The sequence below is a fragment of the Epinephelus lanceolatus genome, chromosome 3 (assembly GCF_041903045.1).
Source record: "Epinephelus lanceolatus isolate andai-2023 chromosome 3, ASM4190304v1, whole genome shotgun sequence".
Lineage (NCBI taxonomy): Eukaryota > Metazoa > Chordata > Actinopteri > Perciformes > Serranidae > Epinephelus > Epinephelus lanceolatus.
Genome location: NC_135736.1, coordinates 48,389,387 through 48,414,215, shown reverse-complemented (window position 1 = coordinate 48,414,215; position 24,829 = coordinate 48,389,387). Strand labels below are relative to the sequence as shown.

General features: G+C 42.8%; 2 protein-coding genes across 3 annotated transcripts in view; both read left to right on the top strand.

Moving 5' to 3' along the window:
* Positions 1-7,430, top strand: part of LOC117255710 (striatin) — an 81,563-nt gene extending 74,133 nt beyond the window's left edge. The window contains exons 11-18 of one of the 2 annotated variants that reach the window (XM_033624854.2): positions 30-205; positions 413-460; positions 1,733-1,854; positions 1,935-2,102; positions 2,638-2,778; positions 3,265-3,366; positions 4,896-4,982; positions 7,080-7,430. In XM_033624854.2, the coding sequence (XP_033480745.1) occupies positions 30-205; positions 413-460; positions 1,733-1,854; positions 1,935-2,102; positions 2,638-2,778; positions 3,265-3,366; positions 4,896-4,982; positions 7,080-7,249 (1,014 nt within the window). In that variant the 3' untranslated portion in view covers positions 7,250-7,430. The remainder of the gene's footprint in view (positions 1-29; positions 206-412; positions 461-1,732; positions 1,855-1,934; positions 2,103-2,637; positions 2,779-3,264; positions 3,367-4,895; positions 4,983-7,079) is intronic. The other variant, XM_033624855.2, reaches the window with a different exon arrangement.
* Positions 7,431-15,848: 8,418 nt separating this feature from the next.
* btbd3a (BTB (POZ) domain containing 3a) lies at positions 15,849-24,661 on the top strand. The gene is made up of 5 exons (XM_033623217.2): positions 15,849-16,016; positions 16,394-16,642; positions 17,900-17,990; positions 18,469-18,587; positions 18,795-24,661. Exons 2-5 carry the CDS (start codon positions 16,473-16,475, stop codon positions 19,825-19,827), a joined length of 1,413 nt encoding a protein of 470 aa, XP_033479108.1. The 5' UTR covers positions 15,849-16,016; positions 16,394-16,472; the 3' UTR covers positions 19,828-24,661.
* Positions 24,662-24,829: the final 168 nt, after the last annotated feature.

Genomic DNA, 24,829 nt, shown 5'->3' with positions numbered 1-24,829 from the left:
GTAAGTGAGACTCGTCCCTCCTTCCTCAGATCACCAACAACAAAGACGCTCTGAGGAAGACCTGGAACCCAAAGTTCACCCTGCGGAGCCACTTTGACTCGGTGCGGAGTCTGGCCTTCCACCCGGTGGAGCCCGTCCTGGTCACCGCCTCCGAAGATCACACCCTCAAACTGTGGAACCTCCAGAAGACGGCGCCCGCCAAGAAGTAAGACTTTAGAACATATATATAAAATATAATTCATTCATTCATTCATATACTGTACATTTACTTAACCTGCAGTGATCTGTAACAGGCTTTATTAGAGGCAGGCCTTTGCTTCTGTTTTACTCACATATTTGATCATATTTTAGAGTTTTAATGTGTTTTAATTTTCTGTTGATACAAACTCTGTTCTGGGTTTTAATCTTTCAGATGTGCTGCTTTAGACGTGGAGCCCATCTACACATTCAGAGCTCACAGGTGAGATCCTGTTTACCTGTCTGAAAAGGCTCAAAGTACTGGCCGAATTTTACTTTACACACTTTGTCTTTGATCCTACAAGCAAATTAATATCATCCTCCCTATTACACTTCTTGTTTTACACTTATCCTGATATCTTACTTAGAGAAAAACAGCTCAATTTACAAGCCAGAGGTTGAACTCAGCACAAAAATGTATGTATACTCTCAGGTTTAAGATTGATTTTGGTTATATTCAGTAAAATAAAAGGTAAATAAATGATTGGAAAAAAGGTACAAAGAAGACAGAATTCTGTCTCCCTGTCTTAAAGGGTAACTTCTGTATTTTTAGCTTGGATCCAGAGCTTCTAATGTCTAAGTGACTAAGTTCTGAAATTGGTCCCGTTCTGACGGAGGGCGCTGCAGACGCCAACAGTGAGACAGGCTGCAGTGTAACCACTGAGGGCATTTGTGCACCGTCAGTGTACATCCACTAAAAGTGTTTGTTTTTGCCACTGACAGGCTCAGACTGTGTTTTAAGTGTCAACAGCATTATGTAAAGGATCCCTAGAGAGAAAGAGCTTTCTGTTTGTGACATTCAGAGCATAAATGAGCATCAAACCACTAGTTGGTATGATCGAGTCCTGAAAGCAGTTGCAGAGACAGTAGCCTCAGCTATAACTATCAGGAAACACCACTGCCCAAAGAGGAGCATCACCTTTGTTAAAGCTGGAGAGAAAAACACCCCACAGCCAAGATCAGCAGCTGACCTCCTCGCCTCAGCAGCTGACTGGCAACGGAGAGTTGATCTTGGCAGGCAGCTGCGGTTTCCAGAACACATCGCCTCAACAACCCTGCGTCCACACACGGTCAGGTTTTTCTGAATGCACCAAACAAGCACTCATGATAGAATGAACTATACCCTGGGAGGAGCGCCAAGTAGCAGGAGCCGACAGAGCAGAGCAGGAGGCAGGCTTTGAACACCTGCTGTGAGCCTAATGAGGTGCGATGTTGAAGGCCGGTCACTCTGCAGAGTCATCACCAAACTGAGGACAGTGGGGCTGGCTAAGAAGAGGACCATCACATCTGTCATCAGTGCTGCAGAGGGAGGCCTAAAAGTCAAGTCATAATTTTGACATCATCTTTATCCCATCAAAACCTTAAACGTCTCATTTTAAAGCTTTAATAAGAACATGTGTGTTGTTAATATTTACATGTTTGGGTATTTAAGGTCATGATGCTTCACAGAAAGTTAAACGGTTTATTTGTTGCCTCCCTCCCTCCCTCCGTGTAGCGGCGCTGTGCTGTGCGTCACCATGAGCTCCAGTGGTGAGCAGTGCTTCAGTGGCGGCGTGGACGGCACCATCCAGAGCTGGAACACCCCCAACCCCAACATCGACCCCTACGACTCATATGGTACGTTCCAGCAGTAATTAAGTAGCACGACAGCTGCTGCAGTAAATGTGTTTTTGACACGTGACCCTTCTCTCTGTCAGAACCCTCTGTCCTGCGGGGGGCGCTGTTAGGTCACACAGACTCAGTGTGGGGTCTGGTCTACAGCTCGGCCCACCAGCGCCTCCTCTCCTGCTCGGCTGATGGGACAGTCCGGCTGTGGAACGCCGCCGACACCTCGCCATCTCTCGCTGTCTTTAACGAGAGAGGAGGTGAGAAACTTGATACCTTTATTTGTTCCGTCATGTATGTGTGCTAACATGCTGACTCAAATTTGCATTTCCTTCGAGACACCTGTTAATGACGCTGTGGGCTAATGGGCATGTAGCTACTTCCATGTTTCAGATGATACGTCATGTTTGTAGTCGACCAATGAAGATGAGTTTACATATCACCTTGGGTTCGTCCTTCACCTTCTCAAAATGATCCCACACTTTGGATTTCCTGCCCGACATGTTATTAACCAGCCTGTGGAATAACCGCAGGTACCTGCCCTGGAGATTAACCTGACTCCTGTCTGACTGCTGAGCGTGGACACTTCCTGTGTCTGTCCTTTCAAAGTAAAGTCACACATGCTCCAGTCACATAGGTTTGGATTTATTCTGACAAGGTGCAGCTCCTGATAGTTTGCCAACTAATGACCTCTGTGGTCGACTAACGCTTGGGCGACCATTAGGGGGCAGCCCTGGTACACACACAGTTAACCTCTGCTGTGTGTGTGTGTGTGTGTGTGTGTGTGTGTGTCAGAGCTGGGAGTGCCGACCTCGGTGGACCTGGTGAGCAGCGAGCCGGCTCACATGGTGACATCTTTCACCACTGGCCACATCGGACTCTTCAACATGGAGACGCAGCAGCTCGTCCTGAAGCTGGAGTCCGCCGGGCCGCCAGGTAAATCAGCCAACCAATCACACGAGTCCAAACAGGGTCACTCATGGAGGGAGAATTTAGTGCCTGTTCATGTGATCACTGCAGCTCCATCTGAGGCTGAAAACAAGACCACAGCGTTACACAAGCACCAGCTGACAATACATCCTGTATTTAGTGCAACGTTCAGTCTCTTTCCTCACACTCCTGTCGTCCACGTTAAAGGATCAGGCTGCCATTATTCTTTACTTTTCTTGCTGTCAAAAAATCTCATGAAAAGTCTTCTACTTTCTGACTTCCTGTCTGCTGTTTCTCTGTCAAATGAATCTTAACTCAATAAAGAGAGCTGTACTTCAGCAGAGGAGAGAGAACCCTCTCTCTCCTGCAGCGTGTTCCCTTGATGCTTCAAGTCTCTGAGTTTGCTGTTGGAGGGAACCATCTCCCACAAATGCTCTCAGATTGTCGGTATTAAATGCTAATGTTGTCCTTCTCACGTCCGCCCACTCACAGAAGCTCCCTGCAAGATCAACAAAGTGCTGAGTCATCCCACGCTGCCAATCACCATCACAGCTCAGGAGGACCGGCACATCCAGTTCTTCGATAATAACACAGGTAACACCCTAACACCACCTGCTGCTGAGGAGGAGGAGGAGGAGGAGGAGGAGGAGGAGGAGTCTCATTTAAAGGAACGCACCACCAGTTTTACATGTCACATTCTGTTGACTTTGTCATGAACAATTCCTCTCAGCCTGTTAGCAGTCGTGTGGTGTCCCCTGGTGGCTCAGCTCCTGGTCTGTCAAGCCTGAGAAAATAACCCTGATGATGTCATAGTGATGTCATCAGGGTTATCTTGGCTCGGTCTTGCAGACTATACACTCCTAAAAGGAAAACATATTCACAAATCGGAGGTGAAGTTTTTTTGTTTTGTGTTTTTTTTTTTTTTTTTTTTTAGATAAACGTGGATGTTCATCAGGCAGGGAGGCTCTAATGAAAGATGCTGCTGAGTGGCATTATGGGAAATGTAGGCTCCAGAGTTTTTGGAGATTGACCCACACCAGGGACTAAAAATTCAGGATTTTTTAGATGCTTCGGTTCATCTTTTAATCCATCTCTCATGGGTCAAACTACTTTATGGAAGCAACATACGAAATCAGCGTATATTACCACAGTAAGAGACTGAGACTGTGGTTCAGCTGAAAAATATTCATCTAAATATGATGTTATTCACGCTGTGTTGGATTGTAAGTCATATTTCATGATTCCTGGTTGTGAGATTTAAGCTTCTTTTTTCTGAAACTCGTGAAACTCCATCAGTGAAATAAACAGACAACCTTTAACATGACAGGAAATTAATTATTTAAATTAAAAAACAACTAAACAATGTTGATAAAGATAGAAGAAACATGTGCTGTACTTAAATTAATTGATTAAATTTAAAGACATCAAAAAATGTTAAAAATGGACGAAAGTTTACACACGTGTTTTACTTAAATTATTAAAATAAAATAACAAACAACTAAACAATGTTAAGTTGGAGGAATGCTGTAAAAAAAAGTTTTTTAAATTAAATGTTTTAAATAAAAACTATAAAAAGTAAATAAATAAAATAAAAATACTGCAAAAACAGTATTGTTAAATATGGATGAAGTGTGTTTTATTTAAATTAAATAAAATAACTGAATTAAAAAAACAAGATGAATGGATGTTGTAAACATGTAGTGTGCTTAAATTAAATTAATTAAATAAAAAAAAGATTAAAACATGTTGTTAAAGATGGATGAATGTTGTAAAAAATGTTTTATTTAAATAAAATTAATTAATTAAAAAACCAAACCAGACAGTATTATTAAAGACAGACGAATGTTGTACAAAACATGTTTTACTTAAATTAAATTAATTTGTTGAATTAAGAAACAACGAAACAATGCTGTTAAAAAATGTGTTTTGCTTAAATGAAATTTATTAAAACGAAACAATGCTGTTAAAGATGGAGGAACTGACTGTCAGTTGTACGTACCGGGAAATGGGGACATATATGCTCTGTGTTTTTTACAGTAGGGCTTACTTTATTGCTTTACCGTGCGTTCTGATTAAAGTGGATCAAAGTCTCTTCTTTTTTTTCCTTGTGTTTTGAATTGAAGGTAAACTGATCCACTCGATGGTCGCTCACCTGGACTCTGTCACCAGTCTCGCTGTGGATCCAAACGGACTGTACCTCATGTCTGGAAGTGAGTATTCAGCCACACGCTGTCTGACAAATTTAAGAATGTAATATTTATATATATTCTAATTGATTCACCAGTCTCATATATTTCTAAGTCATTAGTCATGGACAAGTTCAGAATGCTGGGAAATACAATTATTCAAAAACGGTACAAGAGACACGCACATGTGGCGTCTGATGGAGCGGGTCCTGGACCAAAGACACGTCTGGCAAAGTACAAAACGAATAAGTCCACACACCAAGTACTAAAGTAGATAGTACTGCGGTGCTCAGACATGCTTATTGATATAATTGATAGGCCACATGGACGTCTCAGCATGTACATGACATTAGCAGCATAGTGTATGAAATTAAACCCTTGATGTTGTTTCTTTCCCGGCATGGGAGCCATTAGAAAACACAGTCATAGTGTAAAGTACCAACAAAACTTTAAAAAGTGAGCCTGAGTGGATGAAACACAAACAGCACAACAAAATACCAACTAAAGGTGCTGCTGCTGAACGGGCTGACAGCAGATCTTATGTCGAATTTCCACGGCTCGGCTCTATTCAGTTTGACTCGCTATTTTTTGGTTGTCCATTCTCAATAGTTGCACACAGTACCTGGTACGTTTTTTGGTACCACCTTGGTCAATGTTCCAAGCAAGCTGAGTGGATACGAGGGATGGAGTCAAAACACTGCAGACCACTGACTGTTTGGTGCACCCAAAAATGAAAACTCAGTCATTATCTACTCACCCAAATGCTGACGGAGGCCCTGGTGAAGTTTTAGAGTCCTCACATCCCTTGCGGAGATCGGCGGGGGGAGCGGCTAGCACACCTAATGGCAGACGGCGCCCCAGACTAACGTCCAGGAACACAAAATTGAATCCACAAAGTATCTCCATACTGCTCATCCGTAGTGATCCAAGTGTGCTGCAGCCGCGACATAAAAAGTTGTTTGGAAAAACGTCATATCGACTCTGTTTTTAGCCTCACTGTAGCCTGTAGCTCTGACTGCTTCTCTGTGCTCCGCGCTCACGTGTGCGCGCTCAGGGTGATCAGTGATGCACGGTCTCTGAAGAGCAGCAGTCTCGTCAGTACTGATGTCCAGATTCTCAAGTGCAGGCATCGCCAATTCCCAGTCTGAGCAGCAAAGACTTTCCTCACCCGTTGGCATTGCTTTGCATTTGAAACAACTACACCACCAGGTTTCCAGTGCTCGACTCCGGTATTCTGCGGCTGGCTGAGGGTCAGGCTCATGAGCTGCGGCGGCTGCTTCGTCCAGTAGCCTGAGTTCCGTCCGTATACTCGGGCTCAAACAAATACGGCTCAACAAAGAAATGCTGTTCCTCCTCAATTTCAAAGTCTTCAGACATGTTGGCTGTCCTTTGCTAAAAGACCGTAGAGCAAATTATCTTTTAGCTCTGTGGTTACTGTTGTCTCTCCCTGCGGTGCACGTGTCACGTGATGTTAACATGGGTGAGCAAAGATCATGCTTTCGCTGGTCTCGCGCAGGTGCACACACGTGAGCGTGGAGCACAGAGAAGCAGTCAGAGCTACAGGCTACAGTGAGGCTAAAAACAGAGTTCATATGACATTTTTCGAAACAACTTTTTATGTCGGGGCTGCAGCACACTTGGATCACTACGGATGAGCAGTATGGAGATACTTTGTGGATTCAATTTTGTGTTCTTGGACGTTAGTCTGGGGCGCCATCTGCCATTAGGTGTGCTAGCCGCTCCCCCCGCCGATCTCCGCAAGGGATGTGAGGACTCTAAAACTTCACCAGGGCCTCCGTCGGCATATGGGTGAGTAGATAATGGCTGAATTTTCATTTTTGTTTGCACTATCCCTTTAAAAACGATGTCATGGCAGCATCACTATGGCGATCAGCTAAAAATCCCACCTACACTGAGGGGGTACTATCTGCTGTGGAAAATAGAATAGAGGAAAGAACGTGGTACCAAAAGTGAGTTGAATTGAGCCAATCCGTGCAGTGACAATGAGGCAGTATTTCAGGATAATGAGTTGGCCAATCAAGCCCCTCCCTGGACACGCCCCTGACGCTGACGGACACATTCCTCCACCCTCATCATCCTCTCTCTCTCTCTTCCTTCCAGGTCACGACTGCTCGATCCGTTTGTGGAACATGGAGAGCAAGACGTGCATCCAGGAGTTCACCGCTCACCGCAAGAAGTTTGAGGAGTCGATCCACGACGTGGCATTCCACCCTACCAAGTGCTACATCGGCAGCGCCGGGGCTGACGCGCTCGCCAAGGTGTTCGTATGACCTGACACCAGCTGAGTGTGGAGCTCAGAGGACGGGTGGAGCGTCACAGAGATGGAGGAGGGTGGAGTTGGTCTCCACTGTTGAGTTTGGATGAGGAAGCAGAAAACTGAAGGTGACAATAGCCGGACTGCTCCTTTAAGATCTGTCAAATATTCGCCCCCCCCACCCCCCTTCGGACTTAGGCTGGCCCGGGTCCCGAAACAAACAAACCTCTGGATGAGACGATGAATGAAACAGGAAGTGGCAAAAAATCCATACAGGAACTCTCGGTACATTTTAGCAAAGCTGGAATCTTTTTTCTTTTAACATAAAAACTCTCCACCGTCACTGACCCCAAACACTCCAGTAAAAACAGCCTGCGTGTCGGTGTTGCTTTGAAATATTGTTCATGATAATGTGCCTTTTTTCTTCACAACATAAATTCTTTTAGGTTTTGAGGGAAAATGATTTTGTGCATCAGAAGATCAACTTTTTCACTTTCAAAATAAGACGACCCAATTTTAACAAGTCAGATCCGAATGTGTCACAAGCTCATCACACACGTGGAGACTGAGTCGACTCATTTATGATCAGAACTCATGTGAGCGCTCTCATTTCACCTCATGATGACATCACACTCTGCGCAGGACTCTGTGGATTTTTGCTTCTTAAATTGATTTGGTGTGATTTTCATTATTTCCTGTTTAAGTCGTTGCCTGCGGCCTGAAGAAGTTTAATCGGTCGGATTTTGGAGAGTGGTCGAGTTTCATCCTGTAAACGCCCACGCCAGGAGGTAAGAGGTCAAAGGTCATGACCCAGATTAGTGACACTTGTGTCGGGTGGACTCAGAGACTCTGTCAGCAGGTCAGATCACAAACATCTGGAGGGTTTCATTTCAAAATCAGATGGTTTCTGACACATGAAACATGTGTCAACATGTGTAGCTCTGCTCATATATTTGGAGCAACAGTAACGCTCACTGCGCTCTGATAGAGCAGGTGTGTCACAGAGTGGAGGTCCTTCCCTAACAAACAGTCTTTGGCTGAGTGCAGACGTGATTCAGAGAATTAACTGGAGTTTTATTTCTGCACAGTGAGCTGTGGTGTGGCTTAGAGAAGAATAATCTGCGTTGTGGTTGTACATCGATGAAATTTGGCAGCAGCAGCAGTGAGAAATGTTATCAAACAGATTTATTAGATGTCATGGGAGACTTTGAGAGTAGCAGAGCTGCAGGAACCAGCTAGAGGCTGAAAAAAGGGAATTGGCTGTTATTCAAACTTTCAGTCTGAGTAATTTGACACTGTGCTGCTGCTGCTGCACCTTTTTAAAAAAAATCAGCACAGGTTCATTCGTGTTCTCCACATTCCCACCTGAGCACAGAACGTGCACGAACATGTCCTAGAGTTTAATATCTACGTTTAAAAGAATACTTCTGCCCCCGAATGACTATTTGTTCATCAGTTACTCGCCCCGTGTCATGTTGAATTCATGAAGAAAACTGTTTTTCACGCATGCCTCCACGGTGAACGAAAAATACAAAAACGTGGGGTCGAAGAAAACTCTCACATAACTAATGTAGTGCAATTCAAGTCTCTCTCAGCCAGTCGTATGCTCAGTACTTCCCAAACAAACAGCTATTTCCAACCAAGCAGCGTCCCAGGAGGCTGAAAATGAAGCCAAAAGTGCCAAAAACTGCAGTTCCTCTAATGTCCACTTGAGGACCTCATAGACCTCCATGTTAAAATGTCTCTACAACATGTTTACATGTTTAAAAAAATAGTTTCAGTCTCTGCAGCTAATTTCAACATTCACGACAACTGTAAGGGACTGAATTTTATATAACTCACCTGTTTACATGTCATTAACCCCCAAAGTTACACATAATTATGAGCTGGTTCTTCTTGAGTCAGATCCACCCTGCACTTATCCACAGCTCCAGCCTCTCATCCAAATATGGTCACTTCTGGCTCCGAAAACCAAGATGGCAACAGCTGAAATGCCGAACTCGAGGGTTCAAAACAGGAGCCCAAACCAATGGGTGATGTCACAGAAGCTACGCCCGTTATTCATACAGTTTCCGGCAGAGAAATGAACTGAAAATATAATTTATCCATGCTCTCTTGAGAGCCACCAGACTCCATTAACAAAAAGAGTAATTTTACCTCACTGAACGTGGGAGTGGCTGCTCTGCCACTGACTCGATCAGTTAGTTTATTTGTGTTACTGTGTGACTTTGCTGAATCCAAACGAACCCTTTAAAACACTAAAGTTGCACAATAACACAAACAGACTAACTGGTGGAGGCAGCGGGGCCTGAGCAGCTTCAGTGTTCAGCGAGGTAAAACTACTGTTTTATTCAATGGAGTCTGGCTTTGCATTGTAACACAGAATAAAACAACAGCGGGTTCAGTAGAGTGTTTGATTTGAGACAGCATGCTGGCATTGCAGAATCAAAAGAGGTGTGACAGGCGTGACATTAACACAACAGCATCGGCCTCCAGTGTGACATATAACATATGAGTCAGCAGCACTTCATAAACAATAACAATGGTGCAAAATGTCAATAATCATTTACGGTCCCTGTTATATGGTGGCTGATCTCGTCCTCTGCTCAAAGGGTAAGGAGCTCCTGGACCTGCTGCTAAATGCTACTAGCTGCTTTTTATATCTCTTGCGGTGATGACGCATAACACGTCATCAGAACGTCACACCTATCCTGCCAGCTGTCCCTTTTACACAGTACTGGTTCAGCGCTGTTATTACCTCCGAGACAACTCTGTCTCCCCATTCCGTGATTGTACCTTATATACAGCATGGTGAGGCGCCATGACAGCGCCATGTTCCCGCCTGAACAAGCAGTGTAAAAGGAGCTTTGGATTATACTGTGCGAGTTGTGTGAGTTTGAGAACGGATGTTTTGATTTAGTTTTTTTGACATGAATCCATCAGCACACTTTAAATTTCAATATGAGCGTTCCATTCGTTTTTATTGTCGCTCTTGGATGATGGACACTTTTAGTAATGAGTGAATCTTCAAGAGTTTAAAAATATATATTAATTTGGAGCGGATTATGTGAAGGTCATATATTCTAATCCTCACTTCCTGTGGGCTACAGCAACACTAAACCCCTGAGCTTGCCTGAGAAGGACTAAATGCACAAAGCTGCTATTTTTAAATATCCCATGGAGAGAGACTCTCACTGCAGCCTGTTCTATTTTGTTGTGAAAATGTGGGCGTGCAGCCTCGTTCTGTGGACGATAAACCAGGTGCAGACTTCCATCTGTATCACCGCTGATGAGGAAATACAGCGAGTGCTGGACGGAGCAGTGAGTGACAACAACCCCGCCCACATTTAAGAGGACTGTCTGAACACACCGAGGGTCTAGGTACCATGTCTGAAGGCTTACTGCTGGTTCCACAGGTGCTGCACTGAAAGGGTTTGGTGGAAATGTGGCTCATAGGGACTTGTGCCAGCGACCCTCCGGTTCCCAAGTCAAGCCTCTACGGACTGAGTCATTTAAATTCATTATGAATTTTTCATTTCACCATGACGACGTGAGAAAAACAAAGTTTTCTTCATGAATGTAACGTAACATGGGCGAGTAACTGATCAACAAATTGTCACTTGTGGGGTGAAGTATTCCTTTAAATCCATACTGACTGAACATGAACACTAAAACGAAGACGTGTCATTTTGAAATGAAACTCTTCAGTGTGTTTGGACGGCAGCGACAGTGACACGTCGTTAATGATAACTGTAATATACTGTACCGAGCCTCCACCTGTAAACACACCTGCTGTCATGTGACACTTTGATAGTTGTAGATCAAATACAGAACTTCTCTCCAAAGTGAAATCCTGAAAACATCTGGAGGAAAAAACTAATGCATCTGAAATAATAACAAATATTTCAGGTTTGAATTCTTGTCCGGTTTAAAGTTTTATTTCCCCTCACGTGGATGTGAGATATTTTGGATTGAATCTCTTCTGTTTGCGTAGTTTTGATCAGCTTTGTGGTGGCGAGGCTGCGTTTGAAAACCTGCTGCTTTTTATGGTGTATTTATGGTTGAAAAATCGTGACGAACTGCAGCGAGGAAAAAAAAAACCCTGCAGTGACGCTTTCCTCATTTATTTGTTTTACTTGGATCATATTTATTAATGACTATGAAAACGCCAAATTCAAGCCAAAAGATTGAACCAAGACGACGAGATGCTTCCTACTAAACCTGACAGTTGTTGTTGCTAATGCTAATTAGCTCGTTTTGTTGTGAAATAACGATAGTGCAACACTTTAAGTAACAGCTGTTTAGTTCCTAAACCCCAGATTTGTAACTGCTTTATATGCTGACTGCCTGAAAATATTGTATTTTGTGTAATTATTATTATTTGGAGCGATTAACTAGTTTTTTAAACGACTCTTTGTGTTTGGTGACAGACTTGTAAGATACAGGTAGATATTTTTTTTAAAGATGTATTCTCTGTTTTACTTGAAAAGTGAAGTTTATTCCTTTGGGGTTTCTGCTGGTGTTGTAAGAAGTACATGTACATGACTTGACCTCTCAGCACTACATAACACTTTGTTTTCGCTTTCTACCAAATTATCATCTCAAACATGCAGCTGTGTTCGTGGGGTGGAGGGAAACTCCGTGTTGCTTTTCTTTAAATTGAAACGGTGTAAAAAGGGTAAGCAGATATGTGTACAGTTTTTAAGTATTAAAGCAGATCTATTTATAAACGTGGTGTAATTTAAGGGAAATTTGAAAGTGAGAGTCAGCGGATCATTTATCGAGTTGAGCCAAAAGATCAAACAGTTATTTATGTGACGGTAAGTCTGCAGTTTGATTTTCAGCTTACCTTTAAAGTTATGCAGAAAGTGAACGGAGTCTGGTTGTTTTGGTGCTTCGTCTCAGTCTGAGCTCAGTCACAGAAATGTCAGTTTGGAGTCAGCTGTTTACTTTTAAAAGTCTTTTCACATCCGTGTGAGGATACAACACATTCTCACACCGACCTCGTCACACATCGATGTTTTTGTCGTGGACTTTCCACGTCCACATACGACGTCCAAGGTACCCTGGGTGTGTTTGTTTTTGACGTTCTGGGACGCCGTGTCAACTTCAGCCTGTTACATGAAATTTAAACACACAGTCTCAAACACAAACAAACAAAACAGTCTCTTTCAAAATAAAAGCACTACATTGGTACAACACTGTAAACTGATGGGCCGGGCGCTGTTAAACGATAAAGGCAACCAGACTTGTATCATGCTGATGGCCTCCAGGTGGCAGCGCGGCACCTTTGATGAGCTGACTCTGCTGTAAACATTAGCAGAAGAAGCTAGCTAGCTACTGTAAACAAAGCTGAGCGCCCAGTTCTGTTAAACTTCTCAAAAACTGCTTCATGTGAGGAGAAAATATGAATATTAATACTTCTGAATAACACTGAAGTAAGTGGAGACTGAGTTATTCACCGAACATTTTAACGCTGACCGAGAAATTACCTCGAAAAACGAGCTTTTAGTTAGTCAGCTAACTAACTAGCATAAACATGCTAAAGTTAGGGCTAAAAAGAAACCTCCAGGGTTTTGACGGTGACTAGATAACTTCTGATGTTAAAGGACGCCTTTTTACGTTGGTTTCTGACACCGCAGGTCACTGCCCAAGTGCCAGATTTCGACGACTTTGGAGTGAGACCGGGCTCAACAACATGGCCGAGACTTTGCCATTATGTCAACTGTAATTCTTGCACTTATCTGTATCCAAAGTTTTCACATCAAATCCAGAAGAAAACAAGAAAGGTTTATCCGACACATCCAGCGTGGATTGCAGAAGACAGTTTGTGGCATGAAAGTCCAGCCTAAACAAAATAAAGTTTTTGTTTTGTATGCCTCTGGTGATCGCCGTGCTGGAGGCATTATGTTTTCAGCTTGTCCGTCCGTCCCATCCTCGTGAGCACGAAATCTTCAGAAGGCCTGAGGGCATTTCTGAAACGTTCACATGGTTCAACAGTGAACCAATTAGATTTCAGTGGTCAAAGTTCAAAGTCACTGTGACCTTGCATCTGTCTCATTGTCGTAAACCTGATATCTCAAGAGCACCTTAAGGGAATTTCCTTAAATTTGACACAAACGTCCACTCGGACTGAAGAATAGCCTGATTAAAATTTTGTGGCCAAAGGTCACTGTGACCTCACAAAACGTTTTTGGCCATAACTCAAGAATTCATACGCTAATTATGACAGAACTTGACACAAATGTCTAACAGGATCAAATAATGAAGGTCAAAAGGTCAAAGGTCAGCTTGACTGTGACATCATCATGTTTTAACGTCATATCTCAGGAACAGAAGGGGAGACATTTGGTCAGATACTGAATTGGTGACTCTAATCTTGAAACTGTGCTGATTGTATAGATCTTCTGTGTGTGAAGCATCCATGTTTTCACTGACATGGATGGAGACTGCGTGGGACGGTATTTCTAGTTTCTGCATATTTTGGCTTATTATCATCCTCAGATAATCCCAAATCAACTGACACCAGACTCCGTTCATATCTGTCTACTTTATTTTACTTTCAGAGCAATAGAATCAGTGTGTTTGCCAATAATTTAATCTCATTTATACAGAGGCATAGGACTGCCAGGCCAGGAAAGAAAACTATCAGTGTCGGGTAATAACATGAGAAGTTTCTTGTTATACACGAAAAGTTTATTTTTTTTTACAATAAGTTTCTTGTTATAACGATATTTTTCACGTTTTTATGATTTATTTTCATGTTATAACAAACTTTTCTTATAAAGAAAGAAACATGTCATAGCATTATACTTATTAATCTTGTTATAACGTCAAACTTTTCTTGTTAGAACATCTTGTAAAAACGTGGAAAAACATCCTGTTATAAGAAGACACTTCTCATGTTATTACCTGACACTGATCAGTTTTTTTTCCTGGCATGGCGTCAATAGGCTTCTGTACATTTACCATCTTACACTTTGATTATAAAACCATAGGAGCCGATTATGGTCACTCACACTACATCAGCAGGAACACTAGCCGGTAGTGATGTAGGCAGCTGAACTCTTCACGTTTCTATATTTTGTTGTCTTCAGTGGCCAAAGGCAGAGCTGAACCTTCAAACTGAATAAAACCCTGTTCGGTTTGCCTGTAAATGATTGTTGTCCTTTAATGTGTACAGTGAACCTATTACAGAGAGATTATAGATGCTAATCTGGCTGTACATAAAGTACATACAGGTGTTGTTTCACTTTTTTCATTGTTGTTCTTTTTTTTTCAAAATGGGAGAGTGACAGATTTTATCAGTAACAACAATAAAGGAATATGTTGTATATCATGATGGTGACGCTTTTGTTTATTTACACACCAACATGGATGCTTCACGTTGATTTACAAAAAAAATACAATACACTGGACTGTAGCAGACACCACATATACCTCCAGAGGGACTGAACTGGTTCACAATAGAATAACACATGTTCCAAACTTTCAGTTTCCTTGTCACAAAATGTACAATTATTTGCATCAAAATTTAATCTCAATCTTAGGAATTTATTCATTTTATAAATCTCATTCAAGATTTTACCTCAGGAGAAGGTGGAAATTAAATATATCTTGTCTTTATTTTCTTAACCACAATTTCTATGAGATGTTGCATGTTCTTATGTGTTTTATAAATGTTCAATAAACTAAAAGACATTGTAACTACCTGTCCAAGGATACAGGATTAAATGACAACCTCCATAGAATAGGGAAGCATCCCACTGAAACGTGTACACACTGTGACAAAAATGTCAGTAATGAGTAATGATTAATGTCAGTAATCTACTAATACAGGGGTCTGCAACCTTTGCCATTAAAAGAGCCATTTTTGACCAAGAATAATTTGAAAAAATCTGTGTGGAGCCGCAAAACATGTTTGAGCCTTATAATCAAGGTAAATAGCCTATTAAGTCTAAATTAGTGTATACTTATGGTCTAAATAAGCATTTGTTAATATGTTTTACCACAAGGTGGACACTGTGCAGGGCACTATTTATGATTATTTGGTACTTAAATTTTGCAGAGCTGGCAATGAGAGCAAACAAATCTGTCCATGCACTACTACATTGTATTTTATTCAATTTACTTTTTTGGATTTGGCATCCATAGCTAACCAGCCACTGCTGCCGAGGTTCAGCAACATTTGGATTCATAGAATGAATTTCCATAGAATTCTTTTCTCAAAGGCTCAAGGAGCCACTGGACAGGGGCTAAAGAGCCACATGTGACTCCGGAGCCACAGGTTGCCTACCCCTGTACTAATAGATCACAACAGGTATGAAGAAGAAAGAAGGGTTAGGGTTAATAACAGTACTAACTGAGGAAAAGCACAGGATTACATCGGGGAATCTATTCAGAAATAATAGAGAGAATTATTTTATTTTATTTTATTTTATTTTATTTTATTTTATTTTATTTTATTTTATTTTATTTTTGGGTTTGTTTCCAGCCCATCTACTGCTCCACACTCCAGTCCAGTAGGTGGCAGTATTGCATCTGAAAGCTGGTTTGCCAACCGCCATTCGACCCAAAGAAGAACAACAACAATCCGTCATTGTCACTTCCGGCCTCCAGGTGGCAGCGCGGCGCCTTTGATGAGCTGCTCTGCTGTAAACATTAGCAGAAGAAGCTAGCTAGCTACTGTAAACAAAGCTGAGCGCCCAGTTCTGTTAAACTTCTCAAAAACTGCTTCATGTGAGGAGAAAATATGAATATTAATACTTCTGAATAACACTGAAGTAAGTGGAGACTGAGTTATTCACCGAACATTTTAACGCTGACCGAGAAATTACCTCGAAAAACGAGCTTTTAGTTAGTCAGCTAACTAACTAGCATAAACATGCTAAAGTTAGGGCTAAAAAGAAACCTCCGGGGTTTTGACGGTGACTAGATAACTTTTTATTTCACACTAAATTCATTTGACTGTTTCCTTTATGCTGTCAGGTGTTATTAAAGTAACTTTACGTAAACCAGCTGGTGAAGATGACTCGGGTGTGTAGCTAGCATGGCTAACGTTAACTTAGCTCTAAAAGAGCGTAGAATCCAGACTTTGTATAAAGTTATTTGCTGTGTCAGTGTCTGAATATAAAGTACATTTCTCGGCGGTGCTCTCCAGACTCTGCCGGTCCGACAGCAGCAGTTCAGTCCCGGCCCGGGAGCTGCCATGAGCCGGCCTGCTGTGTGACTGGAAGATAATGGCTGCAGAGCTGTTTCCCACCAAGAAGCTGGTCCCCTCCGCCTCAGCGAGCAGCACCACCTCGTCCATCCACCAGTACCAGCAGCAGAACCTGACCAACAATAACACCGCCACCGCCGCACAGGGCTGCTGCAACTGGCAGGGCCTGTACCCGACCATCCGGGAGAGGTCAGTCTGAGGCAGCACTGCTGCAGAGAGGGGTGAGCTGTCTGAGCCAAGAGGAGGCTGACAGCTGATGAGGAGAGGAGAGAGCATGTTCCCAGTTACACATTGTCTGCCTCAATACAGAGTGAGAGTTAGCCTGGTCCAGGCCTGTACAGACACTGGCCCTGTACAGACACTGGCTCTGCATGTATCCCAATTAATTTCTGTGTACAAAACCGCACTGTGATCGAAACAGAGCAACCATGGAAACACCAGTAATCATATGAAGTATTCAGAGGCAAGGCGAGTTTATTTATACAGCACATCTCAGCAACAAGGCAAATGTGCTTTACATAAAACACTAAAGGCATTGAGACAAAGTGCAGAAGAAACACAGTATAAAGGGACATTTAAAAGCAATTAAGAATGCCACCAAAGACCTGGAGAATAAAATACAAGAGTAAAAGTTACAGTGCAGTGTAAGAAATAAATAATTATTACATTTTTAGTCAAGTCTTCAATGGTGATTTAAAAGAACTGAGAGTTGCAGCAGACCTGTAGTTTTTTGGGAGTTTGTTACAGATATGTGGTGCATAGAAACCAACTGTGCGTTCCATTACCCATACTACTACTGTACAGCAGTGTGTCTCAGATGGTGTCGTGATGCCAATCCAGGTGTGCAGTGGGATGTTATGATAACCACGTGTTTTTATCACAATATTCAACTGGGCCTGTACAAAAAGTTATGAATTCATTTTTTTAATTGGCTGAATTAGTGTGTTGTGTGTGTGTACACATTTCCCAATAAAGAGGCAAACTCTAGCCAAATAATGTGATTTAATTTAATTTGATTTTTAAAGAAACTTTCACAGGGAACCTATCTGCTGCCGTTTGCACATGAATTTTAAGTGTGTGACACATCAGAGTCCCTGATTAACCCATGAACCCATTTCCAAATCTAAAAGCATTGCTAAGGCTACTTTATTCTCATTTTCCATGTGTGAAGCTCCTAAATTACACTCAGAATCTGCTTTATTCAGATCAGCTTTATTGGCTAAGCATGTGAACACGCACAAGGACTTGATTTAGTGTACTTTACCTTTAAAACAATGGCTGTCACTGGGTGTTTGCAGGACCAGAGGATCCTCAGTGAGGAGGCTTTAAACATGTCGAATTTGTTTCTATGATTAAACAATACCTTTAACTTCATGTGCTAGATTTTCTGGTGTGAGTTTTTACGTATTGTAATAAGAAATGTTTATAAATTTGGTGTCCTTGCAGGAATTCAGTCATGTTCAACAATGAGATGATGGCAGATGTTCACTTTGTGGTCGGGCCGCCTGGCGGGACACAGCGAGTACCAGGACACAAGGTAAAACCCCTCGCACGCTATTAAAAGCGTGTGGAGCCTTGTGGTTCATAACTTGTCAGATGAAGTGACGCCTTGTTGCCCCTCCAACACTGGAGATCACAGTTTAATCAAAGAAGGATTTTTCTTTATTTTTGTTTGACTGAAACCAAAGAAGCTGCAAACTGGAGACAGGAACAAGACAGAACTTGCAGAAAAACCAGCAGTAGTATGAAGATTTGCATGTTGAAGAAACTATTTTTACACCTTATATGACTAGATGACATCTTGACTATCATCTTGTAATAAAAAAAAATGTTAAAAATAAATTAGTTCAGTCATAAAAATCAGGCCAAGGATCAAATATCAGACTGAAATGTGGTCTTTGCATGAAGGCTACATCAGGAAGTCAGATGAAAGAGGCTCAGCTGAGGGAGTCAGATCTATTGTAAGTGAAGATTTTGTCTCTCATGTCGTCCACGTTGTTCCTCTGCTCTGTCAGTACGTCCTGGCCGTCGGCAGCTCCGTGTTCCACGCCATGTTTTATGGAGAACTGGCGGAGGATCAGGACGAGATCCGGATCCCTGACGTCGAACCTCCTTCGTTCCTGGCCATGTTGAAGTATGTCAGAAGTCATTCCGTGTTCATAGACTGTGATTGGACTGTGGGCATTTAGCTTTGTCTCCATAGAAACACCAGACACACAAAACAATTACTCATTAACGTCTTCATATATAACAAATAGGAACATAATGTGGTTAGATTTAATTTTATTTCACCATAAAACAAGTGAAAATAATGCACTAATGTTGCCCTCTACCTTCCCAGGTATATCTATTGTGATGAGATTGACCTGTGTGCTGACACAGTGCTCGCCACCCTCTACGCCGCCAAAAAGTACATCGTGCCTCACCTGGCCCGGGCCTGTGTCAACTTCCTGGAGACCAGCCTGAGCGCCAAGAACGCCTGCGTGCTGCTGTCCCAGAGCTGCCTGTTCGAGGAGCCGGACCTGACGCAGCGCTGCTGGGAGGTGATCGACGCTCAGGCCGAGCTTGCGCTACGCTCTGAAGGCTTTTGTGACATCGATGCCCAGACGCTGGAGAGCATCCTGCGGCGGGAGACGCTCAACGCCAAAGAGATGGTGGTGTTCGAGGCGGCGCTGAACTGGGCAGAGGCCGAGTGTCAAAGACAAGACCTGACGCCAACTATTGAGAACAAGCGTCTGGTGCTGGGGAAAGCCATCTACCTGATCCGCATCCCCACCATGATGCTGGAGGACTTTGCCAACGGAGCAGCACAGTCTGGTGTTCTCACGCTCAACGAGACCAATGACATCTTCCTGTGGTACACCGCCGCCAAGAAGCCTGAACTGTTGTTCTGCACCAAACCTCGTAAAGGCCTGGCGCCACAGCGCTGCCACCGCTTCCAGTCCTGCGCCTACAGGAGCAACCAGTGGCGGTATCGAGGCCGCTGTGACAGCATCCAGTTCGCCGTGGACAAACGTGTCTTCATCGCTGGCTTCGGCTTGTACGGCTCCAGCTGCGGTTCAGCTGAGTACAGCGCCAAGATCGAGCTGAAACGCCAGGGCGTGCCGATGGCTCAGAGGATCATCAAGTACTTCTCAGACGGCTCCAGCAACACCTTCCCGGTGTCGTTTGACTACCCGGTGCAGATCGAGCCTGATACGTTCTACACCGCCAGCGTGGTGCTGGACGGCAACGAGCTCAGCTACTTCGGCCAGGAGGGCATGACAGAGGTGCAGTGTGGTAAAGTGACCTTCCAGTTCCAGTGCTCCTCGGACAGCACCAACGGCACCGGAGTGCAGGGAGGCCAGATCCCTGAACTGATCTTCTACGCCTGAGAAGGACGCCGCTGCAGAGATTCCTGCTTCACTGCCATTTAGACTTTAACTTTAAAAGTGTGGAGACGAGTTCTCAGGAAGCTGTTTGAGGAGGGACGGACTCCTGAATTTACTGCTGAGCCTTTGAGACGCGACGATTTGAAGAAGTCTGAATCCTCACATTCCTTCACACCTACGTTATTGTTGTGTTTGTTTCACAGTCGTTGAGTTGTGCTCATCGCTGTCTCACTTTCTCTTCGTAAAGCAGGAATTATGAACGAACCTGGGAGTCATTGGTTACCATTAGGGGTGAGAGATATAGGTGCATAGTTTATAGTTTTATATTATGATAAATAATGAAACACTTCTTATGGAAAATACATTGGGAAACAGTTAATGAATGAAATACCCACACAGGACTGTCGATGAATCAAATACCTGATAAATCAAAGTACTTCATCACAGTGCTGCAGATATTAGATAAAAATCCAATATTGGCATAAAGCAGTGCTGATATCAGTCATCATTATACAGCTTGTCCATAATGTCCCAACACACCCAGAGATGTAGAAGGAAAGTTTAGGGATGCAGGATAATGTCAGCACGTCACTTTAAAATGACCTCATCAGAATCAGGCAACATGCTTTTTCTTATTTTGTACAATGAATGAATATCACATACATAAAAAGGTTTCTATTTCATGTCTCCATCTGCTGGTGGGCCGTCATGATAAGAGTATACATGTATGATGTTAATTCCACTACACAAGAGACTTGACCACTAAAATCAGGTGGGGGGAAAAGTGGATATATCGATATCGGTTATCGGCCGAATAAGTTGTTAAATATCGTATATTGGCAAAAAATCCAGTATCGTGCGCAGTGGCCTTGTGGTAGAGTGTCCGCCCTGAGACTGGGAGGTCGTGGGTTCGATCCCTGGCCGGGTCATACCAAAGACTATAAAAATGGGACCCATTGCCTCCCTGCTTGGCACTCAGCATCAGGGGTTGGAATTGGGGGGTTAGATCACCACATGATTCCCGAGCGCGGCACCGCTGCTGCTCACCGCTCCCTCAGGGGATGGGTCAAATGCGGAGAACAAATTTCACACATTCAGGTGTGTGACAATCAGTGGAACTTTACCTTTACCTTTATTTACTGTAATAATTGCAGTGAAATCTCAGACGGTGTACGGAGATATACACTGAGAATATTTTGTTATTTCCCCCACACGGACTTATTGTAGGTCACAGAGGAACCAACACACACACCTCCCAAACCTCAGCTAGGTGTGGCGTAATCTCTCAAGACAGATTCTGCATTTACATTGCAGAATCTGTCGGCAGTCCTGTGTGAAAGACGACTAGAGAGGGGGGGAGGGTGGGGCTTCGAGTTTGAATGATGCTGCGCTTTAGCCAATCACAATGGAGGGGGCATGGCCGAGACGTGCAGGTGTCCCCAGCAAATGTGTACCTACAGAAACAGCAAGCTCCGCGTCCACAGCGACCGCTCCACCCAAAACGCCGTCTCGTCAACGTGAAAAAAATATTTTTTCCAGCGGATGTCTTAGTTACAACATGATTGAGCTAACTGCAGTAGTTTCATGTCGTATCCGACAACGGGAGGCTTTTAACAGATGACGTCCTGATGTTAGCTGTGCTAACTGACCCTGTCAGCTGCAGCACCTGATGCTTTCTAGACATTGTGATTTCCCATAACTGAATAAATACCACACATAGCAACACAAAACTGCTTTGCTAGCTCAATCATGTTATAAGATATTCGCTGCAAAAAATATTTTATTCACGGACCGTTTATTGAGTTATTACCTTATTTTTATACAGTCTATGGTTATAGACAACGCTAACGGCTAACGTTAACAGCTAACGGTTAGCCCAGCTAATCTACGATAACCATGTTATTAATTACAAAACGTGCACACAGAAATAGTAACGTTTGTTCAGTCGTTGTGTTTATAGACTTTACAAACATCAGATTAGTCTACACGGTGATATAGTGACGTGAAAAATGTGATATATAGCTAAACTCTGCTGGTTTTCTACCCGAAGTATTTGTAAACAACACGGCTATTCCCTGGGGGCACCGCCGGAAGTGAAGGGCGTGAGCGATCGCCGAGGCTCCTGCGCTTCTGTTAGTCGAAAGCTCCGGGCTGTGCCTCCAGAGGTAAAGGAAGAAAAAAATTTTATTTATTTTTTTTTTTTACCGATGGATTTCCAGATTGGGTGTGGTGCAGCTCTGTGTGTTAAGAGAGCTGATTGGTTATGGAGGCGGTTCTTAAACGGACACATTAAAGGGATAGTTTGTATTTTTTAAGCAGGGCTGTGTGAGGTACTTACCTATAGTCAGGGTATTACCTGCAGCAGATTATGGTCGACACTGTGCCTGTCATGATGATAATGTTACCGATCTGTCAAGGTCAGAAAAATGATCAAGGTCACGTCCATATATCCTGTGATGCTGCCCGTTGTGTTTTATTCAGGATATCTTAATTTCCTTTCCACATTCCAGCATCTGAATATAACCAAGAATTCTTTGCTCTTTGAAAGAGTGACGTGTTGTTGTGCTGTTTTATTGTCGTTACATCAGCGGCATAAAATGCTCTTAAAATAACAATAATATAGTCTTATCACAATTGTTTCTGGGACTATATGTCATTCACCAAACATAGTTACCATGTAGGCCTAGTTAGTGCGCCCCCAGTTTGGAGAAGCAGGCAGGAAGTTACATACTGCTGTGGAGGGGGGCAGCAGCGAAACATATCATAGATCAGTTTAAGTGTATGCTGGATTTATTTTTATTTATATTTTCAGCACTTTACGTTACTGTCAGATGGCCCTTCTGATGTGGAACTGAAGCTGTTAGCTACACTTCCTTCAAAAGCCTTAATCAAAACATTAATTTTACCTCGCTGAACACAGGAGCTGCTGGTCTCACGCTGCCTCGAGTGGTTACATCAGTGGTTCCCAACTGGTCCAGATTTCTCCTTCGTCATTTGTTGTAGGTCCACACAGTTTAATACATTCAGTGTTGTACTTGCATTTGGCCACGTCATGGAGCCGGTGTGTGTCTTGTAGCTGTGCATTTAGTCACTCACTCTTTAAGATAAAAGCTGTGTGTACTCATTGTACTGGACTTTGGTGTGTTTAAGAGTTAGTGTGGATTCACCAAGTCACACAGTAACACAAACCAACTCACCAAGGCAGCGGTTGACCAGCAGCTCCTGCGTTCAGCGAGGTAAAATGACTATTTCTGTCAGTAGTCTGGTGACTGAGCAGAGCATAGATAACAGTTTCAGTTCAGCATCTAAAAGGACTGTCTGACAGTGAGGTAGAGAGAGGAAAATATTCCAAATATAGCATTTACTTAAACTGATACTGATACTTTTATGTGGCTAAAATACATTTTGCTGCTGACCACGCCCACAGCAGGATATTGATTAACTTCCTGTGTGCTTCTCCAAACTGGAGGAGAGCTGACAGACATGCACTGTGGATCAGTACCTCACACAGCCCCACCATGCCAAACTTACCCTTTAAAAGTATTAATCTGACAAAGACAAGCCTGTTGCAGAGCACATTTTATTACAACTAAACTCAGTGACTCTTAAATGTGGGATCTCCTGTCAGCCACCGTACTTACCAGCCCCTCCATGACGAGCAGCATCGGGGAAAGAAAAAAAACAAACTTTTTTTGGCATGAAGCTTCTTTATTCAGTGTTTATAGCGGTTTAAATCAGCTGGTCTGTTTTCTCGGAGAGGAAGAGACCTCTGTGGATAATTCAGCTCCTGGTAAAAACCTTCTCAACAATAAACACAAATGGAATTCTAAGCATGAGAAGTTTCAGCTGGTTACAATCTGCAGTTCTCTCCGCTAGACGCCACTAAATCCCCGTAAATCGTACACACTGGTCCTTTAATGTGCAACACGTACAAACAGATGTATAATAAGTAAAATATGAAACACACTGTTTCACGGTTCATTCACGAGCTGCCGTCACGTCCTCAGTAAAAACAAGTTTTCAGTTTCTCGCCTTAAAGAGATCAGTTTTCAGATGAAAGAACCACAGAGACAGTAAAATGTTTAAATGTTGCTTGGTCAGCTGATAATTTCCTCCCATGATGTTTGAACTTTGGTTTCATTTTAAGGAACATTCCTGCTGTTACTGAAGAACTGAAGAACTTACAAACGCGTGTGTGTTCTGACCTGTGTTGTTTTTGGTATTTAAAGCTGAATAATACATTTTTATATTTGTTATCTGACAGCTGATCACACTCCTGTCTGTTTTTAGACACTACTTTAGACAAACTGTAACCTTCCTCTGGTGCTCTGTGCTGTCGTCTTCCTCTCTGGTGACATGTGGTGACTTAAAGGGGCATTTCATCCACAATCCTCCTGAAACTCTACCTGCCCACCCCACAGTCTGCCAGGCTGTCTGGAAGGATTTTAACAGTAACAGTAACTGTAACTTTTCTTGTGTTGCATTTTAACATTTCTCAGACATCGCTGTAACAGATACAGTCAGCAACTCCTGTGCTTTTATTTTGAAAAACCTGACATCATGTTCGTGCTACATCCTGATTTAGTGTTGCTTTAATGTTGCAGTCGTGTGTAAATACTCTCATGGTCATTTCCTGACGCACTTCTTCTTCTTCTCCTCCTCCGTCTACTCTCTGAAAATGGAGGAGAACAAAAAACTGTTTTATATGATTCTATATTGAAGAAACATATTTTTGGATGTCTTTGTTTCCTGTTATCTGATTCCAACCAGAATGTGCAGTGAGTTGGTGGCCTTATGAATGTGTTGTGAGTAATTTGGAAATAAAAGGTTCAGTCGATTTGTCTGAGTTCTGTGTGATTGAGCAACAAAGGTCAGGGTTAAAAGTTTTAGTTTCTTCTCCACCTGCAGAAAATCTAATTCTGAGTCATTACTCATATTTTTTTTTAGAGATGACTGATTATATGAGCGGTTAAAGGAGACATTCCTTTGAAAAAAATGGCATACA

Coding starts and splice junctions, on each gene's coding strand:
- btbd3a (XM_033623217.2), top strand. CDS start 16,473: ATGGCTGCAGAGCTGTTTCCCACCAAGAAGCTGGTCCCCTCCGCCTCA. Junction 17,991..18,468: donor AGCGAGTACCAGGACACAAG/GTAAAACCCCTC, acceptor CTGCTCTGTCAG/TACGTCCTGGCCGTCGGCAG. Junction 18,588..18,794: donor TCGTTCCTGGCCATGTTGAA/GTATGTCAGAAG, acceptor CTACCTTCCCAG/GTATATCTATTGTGATGAGA.